Source organism: Podarcis filfolensis, assembly GCF_964270895.1.
Source record: "Podarcis filfolensis genome assembly, chromosome: 1".
NCBI lineage: Eukaryota > Metazoa > Chordata > Lepidosauria > Squamata > Lacertidae > Podarcis > Podarcis filfolensis.
The window spans coordinates 107,528,333-107,543,361 of NC_139604.1; the positions used below are offsets into that span (position 1 = coordinate 107,528,333).

The 15,029-nt window shown below is 43.0% G+C and overlaps 1 protein-coding gene across 26 annotated transcripts in view; it reads left to right on the forward strand.

Moving 5' to 3' along the window:
- Nucleotides 1-15,029, forward strand: part of NRXN3 (neurexin 3) — a 1,197,396-nt gene that overhangs the window by 53,154 nt on the left and 1,129,213 nt on the right. For all 26 annotated transcript variants that reach the window (XM_083609454.1, XM_083609464.1, XM_083609467.1 and 23 more), the window contains exon 2: nt 11,580-12,785. In XM_083609454.1, coding sequence (XP_083465580.1) covers nt 12,077-12,785 — 709 coding nt within the window. In that variant the 5' untranslated portion in view covers nt 11,580-12,076. The remainder of the gene's footprint in view (nt 1-11,579; nt 12,786-15,029) is intronic.

The following is a 15,029-nucleotide window of genomic DNA, read 5'->3' on the forward strand; positions in this document are numbered from 1 at the left end:
CAGGTTCCATGCTTTGCCTCCCATATTGTTCAGAAATCCAAATCCAGGGAGGCAAGAGTGTATCAAGGCTCAAAAATACCTTGTGATTTGTTATCTCTCCTTGACCTTGTTCTGCACGTGGTTCATGATGACCTGGTAGATTAGTGGAAATAATTTTTCTGGTTGCTTAAGGTAAATTAAACTAAGCTAAATTTGTTAAATACATACGAAATGCTACTTTTCTGGGCAGGATTTGTCACAAGCAGGCCACATAGATGGAAACTGAAGATGGCACAATGCACTCCCCTGGTTAAGAGGGCGACTGTTTTTCTGTCGAGGGCCATATTCACTCAGGAATATTCTGTTTGGGGCCACATGCCACTGGTGCTTGGGGCCAGACATCCTGCCCCAGGTGGGTGGGATCACTTCTTTATCTCCATGTCCTCCCTCCCTCCCCTCCCTCCCTCCGTCGTCTTCCCCAGCCAGGGGAGGGGCAAGTCATTCTCGCTGGAGGTCTGAACTATTCACTTGCAGAGGTCTTTTGATATCAGGTGGAGGTCTGCATGTGGCCCACTCCTGCTTTAAGGCATTCTGCTCCCCCTCTAGACATAATTAAAATAGGGCTGCATTCCACCTCCTCCCCACTTAATTTGCACTTGGCCACAGATGTGTTGCCAAAAATAGAGGAAACACAACAACAAAAATGAGGACACAGATTTGCATATGCTAATTTTATTTGTTTAGATGAAGATTTGGAAATAGTTACTATAATTTAAATAGAAGTACATCTCACCAGAGTGAGGAAGACTGACCAATTGACCTGTTGTGCTCTGATCAGTCTGCTGTCCGGATCCCTAATGGTGGATGGGCAACTTTAATCTTCCTCTGTCCCTTTAAACCAGACTTGTATGGAACGGCCCTTCAGTCAGAGATGATGCCTTGAAGTGGAAGACTGACAGCCCTCCAGATAGTAGGCTGTCCTCTGTAAAGTAAGACACATGCTCACCCTTAGTTAATTGCTTCTAGACACTGGGCTGTGTTCAGTTGTGTCCCTTGCACTGATGCAAAACTCTTTCATCCATCAGAGCCTTCCATTAGCCAAATTGGGAGGGAAGCAATATTTGACCAACCCATCTTCCCCTGTAGTCCCTGTGTCACCTCCCAAGGTGTTTGGCAGTTTTCTTCAACTCCCTGGATCAGACTTCAGGTGTGTGTGAGAGAGAGAGGAAGGAGCAGGGATTGCTTGCAGCAGTGGGGAGGGAGAATCAGCAAAAAATTGGAATGTTCTGTTAGATAAAAGGGCTTTCTGTTAGTATGAGACCTGTTCAAGTTCTTGTTCAGGCTTTAAAACTGGTTGACATGGGTGGAGTTGCAGAAGGCCTCGTTTTCCCCACTGAGTAGTTCTGAAAGACAGGCACTTTAAACATGGGGGTAAATATACCGAAGAAATGGGACAACCTTCCCCTTTCATTTTATTCAGGAGAGATTTATTCAGTTAGCATACCACAATCTGGGATTGAGTAATGATAGGGTTTGGTGAAGCACAGAGCATATGAATCTTGCTTGTCTTGAACTTTGCATTCATCTTCTTCCTTTATACCTAACTGGAGATGTGATCCTCTTATTCTATGCCCTGCATTTCTTTTCCTGTTAATGTCTTCTGCAATGGTAGCCAATGTAATTCTCTCCAGATGTTGTGGACTACAGTGCCCACCATCAATGACAGTAAGCCATCCTCACTGGAAGTTGTAGTCCACACATCTGGGTGGTACCACCTTGGCTATGTCTGGTCTGCTGGGTGTTTTTTTTAAATGTGCATCGTGGAAGAAAGTTTGAGCACTGCAGTGGACATGGCTGACAACTGTTAATGGAGTTGCATGGGAAGGAGACATTGGTACAATTGGGCATGGATCTCCATTCATATCCTGGGCGAGCTTCCTCAGATTCTGTGACCAAGGAACTTTCCCAAAGAATTGTGTCTGGTGCCTATATTGCAGTTTTTCCTGTACCAGGTTATGCCATTTCCATTTTCTCAAAATAAAAAAAATCCTTCCAGTAGCACCTTAGACACCAACTAAGTTTGTTATTGGTATGAGCTTTCATGTGCATGCACACTTCTTCAGATACTTCAGATTCTTCAGCTATTTTCTCAGGCGTTTTAATTTTTGTGAAGTCTTGGCCTGGTATACAGCTTTAGCTGTGCCTAATGTTATTGTCAATATGGTGGTTTAGTGTGTATTTTATTGTATATTTTATATTCATGTAGTCTTCTTTATGTTGTTAGTGAACCTGGAATCTATTGGGTGGAGGGAGGTATACAAATATTTCAAGTGGATAAAATAAATAGCTCCCACTGAAGTGATAAGCCTGTGTCTCAGCTGTACTGCTTTAGGCTGCGTGGAGGCTCGCTTTGGATGCATGAGGAATTCAATTTTTGACAATTCCTATAAGGGACACGGGTGGTGCTGTGGTCGAAACCTCTGAGACTAGGGCTTGCCGATCGGAAGGTCAGCGGTTCAAATCCCGCGACGCGGTCAGCTCCTGTTGTTCGGTCCCAGCTCCTGCCCACCTAGCAGTTCGAAAGCACGTCAAAGTGCAAGTAAATAAATAAATAGGTACTGCTCCAGCAGGAAAGTAAACGGTGTTTCTGTGTGCTGCTCTGGTTCGTCAGAAGCAGCTTAGTCATGCTGGCCACATGACCCAGAAGCTGTCTGTGGACAACGCCGGCTCCCTCAGCCTATAGAGCGAGATGAGTGCTGCAACCCCAGAGCCGTCTGTGACTGGACCTAATGGTCAGGGGTACCTTCACCTTTACCTATAAGGCATTGCCTGGTTCACACCTCTCAGGCTAAGGTATAGATTGGAATTCAGCTATTTACAAGTTTTTGCATTTCTACAAATGCAAAAATGGCAATTTAACTTTACCAGACTACTGATTGAAAAAAGTATATTTTGAGAGAATTAACACATTAAAATACATATTTAAATATGTACACTGAAGGATGTTGTTGTTGTTAAATTGCAGATTAATGTGGGAAGGCAGTGAATTTTGTAAAAGATGCACAAGTATCGCAGACCAGAAATAGCCAGTTAATACATGCCCTTAACTGTGGTTGGGGACTCGCCTGTTTGAATGCTTCCCAGAAACAGCAGATTGGGTGAGCTGTCATGTGCTGTCTGAAGGGCTACATTTCAGATGCAGATTCGGCACCTCTGAGAGAGCGAGGACATAAGAAGTTCCAGAACATGACACCTGACATGATGGTTTGCCAGAATTGCTGCTTCTTGATCATGCTCAAAAGATAGGACTCTCCCTTCCTGGGAAAGTTGGATGGTTGCTGACAATGGATGTCTTTCACTGTATGACTGAATACCTTGTTTTGTCCAGTTCTAGTCAGCGAATCCGGCAAATGCAATCTCCCTGAAAAAGAAGCAACTAGTAACTTTCTTTAAGTAGATCTGTTCTGGTTAGCGTGTTCACTGCACTCTTCTAAATGCTGTGTGCCTGGGAAACCTTGCCATGTCATCTATTACTTATTTATTTCATTTATATCCCACCTTTTTATCCAAGGAGCTGAAGGTGGTGTACATGGTTCTCCCCCTCATCGTTAAATCCCCGTAACAACCCTGTGAGGTAGTGAGAGGCAATGACTAGCCCAAGGTGAGCTTCATTGCTGAGTAGGGATTTGAAGCCTGCTCTCCCGGGTCCTAGTCAAACATTCTGACCACTATACCATGTTGGATCATACCATCAAGCTGGATGGGAACTTGAATATACCAGCCATCTATGATTCAGATTATTGTGCTCCAAAAACAGAAAAGAAGTGTGCTGTAATAAAATGCCTGCTTTTGAGGGATCCAGGGATGTGCGGTCATTTCAAGGCCTTGCACATCAGAACAGTGCAAGCCAAGATTTATACATTGTGGAATATGGTATTATTGATTGTACATACATTAGCCAATACTACCTAGAGTCTATGCGCACTGTAACTGAGGGCTTATCCACACGCCTGCTTCTGCCATGCCTAGAAAGCAAGGCTCCAAGCGGTTTTCCACTTGACCCACACTTTCTAGGCATGAGAGTGAGTGGTTTCTCCCTTGCCCCCTTGTTGGTTTTAAAAGTAGTGATGCCATTGAAATACGGAACCATCTGGTTTGTAAGGCTTGCTTCCATTGCAAAGTGAGCTTAATTTCTCCCCAAATTTCTTATGCTGCTTGGATTATTACTGGAACCAATGTTGCCTCTCCAGCATCTAGAATGATGCCATAGCAGCATTCTAAGAGTCAGGGAGCATGAGAGACATGACCTGTATCCTTGGCTTGGAGATGGGCACACTGAAATGTACATGACCCATGGCCTTTTTTTTTACACCTGTAAGGAATGCTCACATGTCTGTTGCCACCAGATTCTTTGGTGTTTTATGGTCAGCAGTTAACTCCTCTCAGAGGAAGCTGGAAATGGAGTTTCTGGATCCTGAAATGGACACCTGCCAGTGCTTTTTTAGTGTTTGGTACCAAAAGCTTGTGATGAAACTTTTTACATCCCTATACTAAGGCCAAAACTTCCTTTTCCATCTGTGCATACTGGCACTCTTTTTCTGTAAGGGATCAAAATCATGTGCCACTCGTTTCCAAGAATCATTGTATTCTTGTTCCAGTTCCCTCCTTTGTTGCATCAGTGGACAATTTAGATTTTCTTTTATTATCAAAATATTTTAGAACAGAAGTTGTTTAGGTTAATTGCACCAGGTTTTCAAAGTCCTTTTCCAAATTTTCATTCGGTGTCCGCTATTCATTATTTTTCAGTGTGGCTTGTAAACTGACTCTTGCCAAGCTTGATATTAATTTTTCCAGAAGATTCACTGTCCCTAAAAATTTTTCTTCATAATTCCTCCTCTTTTGATGATAGATATACTATTTATATATTATCTGTTTCAAATATTTACATACCATCGAATTGCAAAAGGTTCTCTGCACAGTAAAGGTTAAATCCATAAAGTATACAAACAAAGCATTGATTGATTGATTGACTGACTGACTAACTAACTGACTTTATATACCACCCTATACCTGCAGGTCTCAGAATAACATCAAAATATAAAACCACAAAATACATAATCAAAATAAAAACAACCAAATAACCCCTCCCCCCCAAATCCACATTTTAAAAGGGCATAGGATGTCAATAAAATCAACCATAACAAATCAAGCATAACATCTTATAAAATCAAAACAACAGAATGAAACCAAAGTATCACCAGAAACAGGAAATAACAGTTACCCTTTCAACTAAATATCTAGTTTTTTGAACTTTAAACTTGCCTTTCTGCTTAAGTCAGCTTTGCACTTGCAGCTGTAGCCCATTCTAGTGCTGGATATATTCCCCCATCTTTTGATGTGCATTTGTCTATTTTTTACCTAAATGAATGTATCAGCAATACATTTGTATTTTCCATGCCTTCAACTATTTAGTGTGGGCAAAGGCTGGGGGTCAGTGGTAGAGCATCCACTTTACCTGCAGGTGGTCCTGGCTTTCAATACCTGGCATCTGCAGGTAGGGCTGGGGAAGTCCCCTACATGAAAGTTTCCAGACAGTCCTGAGAGAGGTATACCAGTGGTGCTCCACCAGCATAAGGCAGCTTCTATGTCCGTATACTATCTCATAAAAGAGACAAATGAACTGAGCAGAACCCCAAAGGCAGCTTGCAAGGTTTGTTTTTTATTTTAATATATTAAAAGTGCATACAAGTGATTTCTGTCTATCATGTGGAAGTTAACAAAATCTATATTGTTGATAAATATTGGGTTACAACAGCGTCAACAAATTACTTCCCTGCCTCATGTTCAGCTCCAACAGATAGAGTTAACTTTCCCTTTTAATATATTTGCTGAATTCCTTTGGATCTAGACAAAATCAAAGAGTCCTCCCCCCCCATTATGTAAATACCTATACTTTTGAAAATTATTTTCAAAGATACCAAATGGTCAAGTTCTTCATTTAAAGTCTAGCTGAATCATTTTAAATGATGAATAATAGACTGATTTTTGGAGAGCCAGTGGACCATTTGTCCATGCCCTCGGAAATATCTTGATTTTGTTGTTCGATACAGGTGCACTGTGACCTTTCTGCTGCACATTCTTATCTTCCTTTGCATCATAACCTGCTGCCTACTTGTGAATTTTGCAACTTTAGATGAATCTCTTCCAAGATAACGGCATCTCTGCCCGGGAGCTTCAGTTCTTTAGGGGCCTTCAGGTGCAAATTAACTAAGATTGTGCAAACGAGCACAGTTTAACGATTCATTGATTCTAGAGTTTGACAGGGGCTAGTCAGAGGAGAAGAGAATTCATCTGTTTTATCCATTGCTATCAGAGATTGTAGCAGTGAGTCATTGCAATCACCTTAGGCTACGTGGAGAAAGGCACAGATTTTTGACAGAAAACTGGCTCTTTGTATCACCTGCTAGCAGAGAATTCCTCAGATAATTTGCAGCACCAGTCATCTCCACCCACTTATGATCCTGGGATACTAGGAAAGTGTAGGGGGATGAGTTCATTTCTTCCACTGAATATACATGAACCTTAACTTTCTAAGGCAATGGATCCATTGCTTTTGGTTACCCCAGTCACTTTAATAGATTAGAGGTCATCCCCTTCTCTCAGATTCATCTTGCAGAAGAGATCCAAATGCTAAGCATACCCTCCATTATGTTGAGTCCCCAAACATCTTCCTGACCATGCTCCTGCATGAGTCACATGACTTGTGTGAGATCATGGTACCCCAAAGATGTTCTTTTGGATGGGGGTGGGGGGCTGTGCTCTCATGTGGAAAAATAGGATGTCCCGGCACTTGTGGGGTATGTAGCAATTGCCGTCAGCCCTTCTGCAAATGTAAGGTGTCACCTTGTGCATCCGCCTAAATAAGAACATAAGAAGAGCCTGCAGGATCAGGTCAATAGGCCATGTAGTCCAGCATGCAGTTCTCACAGTGACCACCTATGGGAAACCATCAAGCTCAACCCACAAATCTTCATTGGCTGAGAAGCAAAATGGCCACCAATCCACTCTTAACACAGGAGGTTATATGGCTCAACTTTTAAGCCAATTATTTACTGCTGACTGGTGGGCAATGTAACAACCCTCTTTTGGGCAAGGTTTTTGTTTCCTTACAATTTCTCTGGGCATTCTATTGCAGAACCTTTAATTTGTGCAGCAAGGCCTGATATTTCCATTTTATTTTGGGCTGAAGATGAGAGTGCTTTTTGCATGCCATCGTTTTATTGCCCTCATCACCCCCAGATAAACTCAACCTGTGACTTTCTTGGAGAAGGGAGACTTTTTTTTTAAAAAAAATGCTAGTTCAACAGCAATTGAGTTATGTCATCACTGCAAGTTCTAAGGGCCTTTGAATTGCAGGAGCATATTTCTGGTGAATGTACAATTTATTATATTTCTATTCCCATCTCATCAATAATTCCAGGCCTGGGCCTTCTCTCACCTCTCCTGGTTATCTTCTTCTGCACAAATCACAAGCTGGTTTTAGTATGACCACTGGGGAGCCAGGAGGAGAATGGTAAACAGAGGATGTTCCACTGTAACTTTGCAAGACCCAAGAGGGAATAAAGGTTTCTCAGTGCCTCCAGTTTTTCGCCGCTTCCATCCGTCAGAACCAAGCTGTTAGCAATTAAAAGGAATTATCTTCCCCCTGGTTTTGATTTGATTGCATTTGCGTTTATAGCAGTTTAGCTAACAAGCTGCAGGCAGACTGCCGCAGGAAGTATCTTACACTGGGCAGTGAATGTTCACATTGTTTTTTGCTTTCAGGTTCTATTGTCACACTGATTTTAATTTTTGTTCATTTGGCTTGTTTTAAGTGTTGGTTAAGGTGCAGTGTGGGAGCATTACATCTTCCATTTTGGACCTAGTTTACCATTCACAATGATATATCTCTATCTCTATGTCTCACAGCAATCCCACTCTAGCAGTTGTGCTCTAGGGATAGTGAAAGAACTTAGCATCAACTCTGGCCTAGCCTTCGGAGAATAGCAGACAAAATTCTGATAAACCACCGCTGAGCTCTTGGAAATGTTAGGATAAGAGTGTCTACCCCAGCTGTTTTTAGTGTGATGTCTATACAGTGAACAGCTTGTGTCATCTGCTCCTCATCTCATGCCAAGAACCAGCCAGTGTAAGATTGTTCTGTATGGTAATCCAGTATTAGGATTTGAAAAGCTGGTAAATTACAGATCCTATTTTCTGCTCCTCCTCAAACCTGCCAGATATTGCACTTGTTCTGTCTTAGATCATCCAAATTTTAGCCTAGCTCAGGCCCCGCTTCACTAGACCCTAGCTCTGCTGCACTTGTCTTAGAATGGGAGGGTTTGTAGCTCTGACTTGGTCCTGCATTTGATTCCTGATATCACATTCCTTAGACCAGGCATAGGCAAACTTGGCCCTCCAGAAGTTTTGGGACTACAACTCCCATCAACCCTAGCTAACAGGACCAGTGGTCAGGGATGATGGGAGTTGTAGTCCTAAAACATCTGGAGGGCTGAATTTGCCTATGCCTGCCTTAGACCTTAGAGAACTGCTGTCAGTCAGAGTAGACAACACTGTGCTACTAGAATGAGAAGTTGTATATTCTGGAAGTGTATACTCGACCAGACTAAGCCTCCTAGAGCAAAATATACATCAGGAGGCTTGGTTTCTCAGAATCAAGTATACATTACTTCTGGTAAATCAGCCACCATAACTGCTAGAGGGCTGTGAAAATTTGTGTCCTGGATCTATTTTAGACTCGCCTACCCATATGCCATCTGAAACCAAAGGGGCACTTTGGTTGCCAGATGTGAATTTTTTCCAGCTCTCCTACTCCACCAATTGGTTTCAACTAGATTTTACCCATGTACCTCTGAATAGCATCACACTGGCACAAGACTTACTGTAGCAGGAGATGCACACAGACACCCTTGTCTACAATAGACTGAGTTTGGCTAGGGAGCACAAAATGCTTGGTTGACTTCTGCAGTACTAACAACTATCACAGGATTCCCCAACCTTGTTCCCACCAGGTATGGTTGGATTCTAAATGCCGTCAGCCCTAGGCAGCATGGCCAGTGATCAGGGACGAAGGGAAGGGAGGAGACACTGCTATTTAATATCTAAGGGTTTGTTCACACACCCAGCCCTAGTGTGAAGGTCATACACATCAAGGGTGAGCCTCTGGTTCACATGCCCTCCCATAGTGTGCATATTTCCTCTAATGTTAACCACATTTATTCATGGAAACCTGGGGCTACTTACATTTGTAGGGCAGGTCCCAGAAAGTATTAATTCTTTGTACAGTGTGGGAGGATCACAAGCTTTGGGCTCACTGCTCCACTGTACCTTAAGTGCAACCTATGCACCAGGGCAGATTCATGCAGGGAACAACAAATGAGATAACTCAAAACATGATGCCCCACTGCATGGAAACTTGATACCATTTTGCAGTGCTTTTGTTTTGGGTAAAAAATGAGGTGCTGTATTTGATGGGAAGGAACCAGAAATAGAATTATGCTAAGTGTAGATCCACTATAGTCTACATTTATGAGAGCTGAACAGTCTAGTAGTCCTTAAGGGAGACTTTGTATTGTGCATGCAACACAGTGTCCGGGTGTTGGCAAGATAGGTTCTTTTCAGCCAGTAGTGTCTGTGAAACACTAGCATCTTCAGTAGTAGTAAATCACTGAAAATTTTGGATTAATCCTGTGCCCTCTCCAAAGGGAATTTAAAGCAAGAAAATAATAATAAAAAAAACACTTTCGGTGGCTGAATTGCTGTCTCTGCAGTGTGCTGTCATTTTGCTCTGGAGTCTATCAAATTAAAGATTGAAGCTGGCATAGAAGTTGTATATTTGATGGGATTTACAGGGAGGCTGTTTTATGGAGCTTCTAAGAGCTGTTTGGATATCCTACAGTGGAGGTCTGCAAGGCACATGTAGCATGCCTAGCAGTACCTGATTTTCTGTAAGCTTTCTGAGATTATTGGATAGCTCATCACTTTTCACCAGGCCCTGGAAGTTCATAGAAGTGATCTTATGAACATGGTTTTTACATGGCTGGGAACATCATTTGAAGTTCATTTATGTCTTTCCTAGACAAGGTGGACTTGGTGGACTTGGCTTCTGGACCTCTGCCATCGTTGAGAAGTGTGGTGCACATTCCACCACCGTGGGGAGGTGCAGCGGGACCCCCTGATTTGTAGGGAGGCATACCCTCTGCTGCTGTAGGGTGATATGGCGAGACCCTCTGCCATCGCGGGGAGGCCCAGCAGGGCTCTCTGCCGCTGCAGATATATATCACGATATATCGAGATATAGTGATATTCAGCTGGTGATATATCATGATATTGAAAACCAGATATTGCCCAGCCCTAATCACTAAATGACTTAGGACCAGATTATGGACCAGTTGCTCTGGTATAGGACTGGCCAATAATTAAGATCAATGGCACAGCCCTTGCTTGGAAGAACCAGCAAGTGAGCATTAGACAAAGGGCCTTTTCTCTGCTGGTGCTGCATCTCTGGAATGCCCTCCCAGTAGAAATTGGTCAGGCTTCTTCTTAGTGTCTTGAAAGACACTTTGAAGAAGCTGCTCTTTATTCTAGTGTAACACCTAGTTTTATTTCTGCCAGTATTTTAACGGCCTGGTTTAGACACATCACTTCAGCCAGATCATGACTAGGTGTGAATTAGTGAGTTTGTAGGCACTTGCAGCCAAAATGGTTCCTACCCTGGTCCTGTTGCTGTTATGTTACCCAGATCTAAGGCATGGCTTGACTTAGCATTATATCTGAACCTTGCTTGTGATTTGCCCTGCTCCAGTTGAGCTGTAGCCAAAGTTTGCTCTTGGCTTACCACTCATGATTTGTCTGTGTGATACAAACTGTGAGTCTGAGCTCAGATGTAATGCTAAGTCAAGCCATGTCTTAGCTCTCACTGGCATCACAGCAGGGGGGTGGGGGGGGGGGAGGAAAGCAGCTGTGATATTTGCTGTATCTGCTCAGCATTGCTTGCAAACTGGGCCAATATGTGACATCTTTTATCCCGCCTGCTGTTAGATTTTTTAAAAAATTGTTAATTGTTGTATTTTCCCCCTTTTACTGCTTTTTAAAAAATATGGTCAGTTGTAGCTGTACTTTTTATTTATAATATATGGTTTTATTGTGTTGCGTGTTGCTCTGAGTATTTTTAGCTGAAGAGTGGGCTATATATTAGTGTTATTATATTAGTGGCTGAATGTGAGTACCTTGGTTTAAGAACAGTCCTGTTTAAGAACGATTTGGTTTACGAACGCCGCAAAACCGGAAAAAGTGTCCTGGTTTGAGAACTTTACCTCGGTCTAAGAACAGAATCCGAACGGTGGAAGGGCACTGGTGGCGGGAGGCCTCATTAGGGAAAGTGTGCCTCGGTTTAAGAATGGCTTCAGTTTAAGAATGGACTTCCGGAATGGATTAAGTTTGTAAACCGAGGTACCACTGTAAATAAGTTTGTTTTGGCCTGTTACAGGCAAGATGAGTGGAATTAACCCTTTTACTCTTTTCTTCCATTGTCTCTCTAGGGCCTGATTGCCAAGAAGTGAAGAATTAGGGGCTGGATCATCTTCGGTACACAATGAAGATTGACTTTGGTTTTTCTGTCCAAGGCGTCATATGTTTGATGAGTTCACTATCTGCCATGCTTTGCTGCCATCCCCATTGCTTCTAAGAAACCACAGTTTGGAGACAGGCCATTGACTCTCCCTCCACCCTTCACTGAAGACAGCTGGGGTCAGCAACGCAAGGCCACAGCAGGAAACCTCAACCTTTGAAAACAAAACCCACCCGCCTTCTGAATCCCTCGCACCATTTCCTCTCCTTCTAGGATAAAGGCCTCTGGATCCTAAGGGATAGCTGAGATCTTTCCTTGGCGAGGAGAACTTGCCTCTCCAGTCAAGTGTTTCCTCTCTTGTGGAGTTAAACGGCTGTAGTGCCTATTACCAGAGCCATCCTCTCTGGTGTGAGTGGCTTTAATTTTGTTTTTCTCGTAAGGGAGAAAAAAAGAAAGCTTCTTTCAAAAATGGGCTTTACCTTCCGCTCTGCCTCTTTCACCCTGAAGCTGAGCTTGGTGCTGGGCTCCTTGCTCAGCCTCTGTCTTGGACTAGAGTTCATGGGGCTCCCCAGCCAGTGGGCCCGTTTCCTCCGCTGGGATGCAAGCACAAGGAGTGACCTCAGCTTCCAGCTGAAGACCAACGTCTCAGCTGGGCTGCTTCTCTACTTTGACGATGGCGGTGTCTGTGACTTCCTCTGTTTGTCCTTGGTGGATGGGCGCATTCAGCTCCGGTTCAGCGTGGACTGTGCTGAGGCCACAGTTGTCACGGATAAGCAGGTCAATGACAGCAACCTGCACTTCTTGATGGTTAGCCGCAACCACCTCCGGACTGTTCTTGTGCTGGACGGGGAAGCCAAACCTGGCGAAGTGCGCCCTCAGCGCCAGTACATGAATATTGTCAGCGACCTCTTTGTGGGAGGTGTCCCATCAGACATCCGCCCTGCTGCCTTGACCCTCGACAGTGTCCTGAGTGAGCCACCGTTTAAAGGATTTATCTTGGACCTGAAATACGGCAATTCAGAACCCCAACTCTTGGGGCACCAAGGGGTCCGCCTGGACATGGAAGGGCTATGTACAGAGAACCCTTGCGAGAATGGTGGAACTTGCTTTCTCCTGGATGGCGAGCCACAGTGTGATTGCTCAGCCACTGGATACATTGGGAAACTCTGTTCTGAAGGTAAGAGATCATTCATTCTTCTCCTGGGTTTTTGTTGTAACCATATAGCAGTCCAGTGGCCTCATTTAGTACTGTCTGTTTTAGGATTTCCAAAGACCTAGTGCTCTTCAGAATGACATACGGGAATCCCATTGTTAGCCAGCCATATTAAACCAGAAATCAAAATAGTATAGGAACTGCCAGCATTATAACCTGAGTCTGTATTCATTTTATTGCTGCACATTCACAACTTGGTTATTAAGGATTCTCCTGTGTTCTGTGCTTTTGGCAAAATTGTAGAATTCATTACTCTTACCCACCCCACCAGGGCCTGCAACTACCATCTGCCTTAAAAAAAATAAATAGAAATATGGACAAATGGTTAGTTAATGGAAAAAGAAACTCCCCTATACCTCCTCCATTTGAGATATGCAATAATAGTTGCAGCACAGATCTCCTTTATGTGGCCAAGGGAGAATGGAAAAAGTAAGTATATGGGCATTAGGACAGAGATGGCAAAGCTCGAGTGCTTTGTTGAAATTCTCCTATCCGCAGTATTTTGAATGACATTTAGGTGTGTGCGTGCTGATTGATCTGACCACGCTGAAGGTGATGGAACAGTTCTGGTGGGAGAGATGGATAAAATGCCAAAATATCATTGGCTTTGTTACTTCGAATGCAGTATTGAGGCTCAGTGTTTTGAGATGGGGAAGGACTTTTGGCACACACCAATTCTGCAACCCTCTTTTTGTCCTGTTCAAATCTTCCACTAATATAGAAGCGCTCAGAGGAAGGAAGCACTCACTACCACTATATGCGCCATAACATTTAGCACGAGGAGTTCCGCAACGAGCTCAAAAACATAGGAAACCTGACAATGTATGAAACAAACATCAAGGAAATGATTTAATTGAGTGTGCCCTTTTGCCTCTGTTTGTTTTTGGTATTTGAGTTGTTTGATTAGTTTTGGGAAATGGTTCTCTTTCTCTCCACCCACCTCTGACTTCTTCCCTCTTCATGATTTCTGATGAAGGCTCAGCCTTACACTTACTTTGTTACGAGCTGTGACTGTGTATCCTCACTTTGGCGTTGCCGGAGGCTGTTCAAGAAGGAAGGTAAAAGAAGGGGTCCAACACTTCCCTCACCCAGAGACAAATGAAAACACATGCCACAAAAGCTATTCAGGGACCAAGAGGAAATGAAAGCCAAGTGATGAATTTCTCCTTGAGTCATGCCAGTAAGTTGCTGTCGGGTGAAATAATCCCCATTTCCTTTAGCTGGATGAAGACTCGGATCCAGATGACTTTGGCTGTTGTCTAATAATTTGCCTGCTCGTTACCTTGCCCTGCTTGTTTCAGTGCTGGAAGAAATAATTTCTTTGATTCTGGTGTGCTGGACCGTCATATTTCTGATTTCCCTATTATTATTATTATTATTATTATTATTATTATTATTATTATTATTATTATCATCATCATCGTGATTATTAATGGCTTTACTTTTCAACAGGGTGGCATCAGCATTAATCCAACCCTCGCTTTGGACCATTAACCAGTTTTTACACCATTTGCCAACCTTTGGATTTCCGCCTCCTTTTGCAGATGGTCACTGGCTTTTGCTGGGAGCTGATGAGCCCCGATCAATAGCTCCTGTTTTAATAGCTAAATGCAACGTGTACCTTTTTAAATAATGAGTTCTCTTGACAGAGTTCAGGCCATTACTTGGCTATTGATTGATACCTGTGTCTGCAGATGGCAAAACCACAACAAGCTCATTATTCTGTGGATGAGGGGAAAAGATATATAAATAAATACTTAGCAGAACCCCGCTGATAGTGGAGTTCCATTTACAGTATCCCAGATTCATTAATGTGAACAGCAGTTCCAGTTAGTAAACCTCAGTGCACAGTAAAATCTCCTAAATAAATACTTGGAGAAATTTTGCAAAGTGCATCACATGTACAGGTGACCGGTTCAGTCAGAGACCATTTGGAGACTGGTGCAGTCAGTTTTGAAAAACAACAACAACAACTTTGGGTCATAACTGTTCATGGTAGTGACCTCTTAAATGCAACATAAAAGACACTACAGCAGCTATAGTGGAAGATAGTGCAAGTTTGATGCTCATTCCGAGTTTTTTGCTTCCAGAAATAATTCGTTTGCAAATAATATGGAAATAAGTGCTGAATGTTCACTGTATTCCACTATCTCCTAATATAGTTCTGGAACTGGATATAATGGAACTGGATAGAATGTGGAAAGTAAC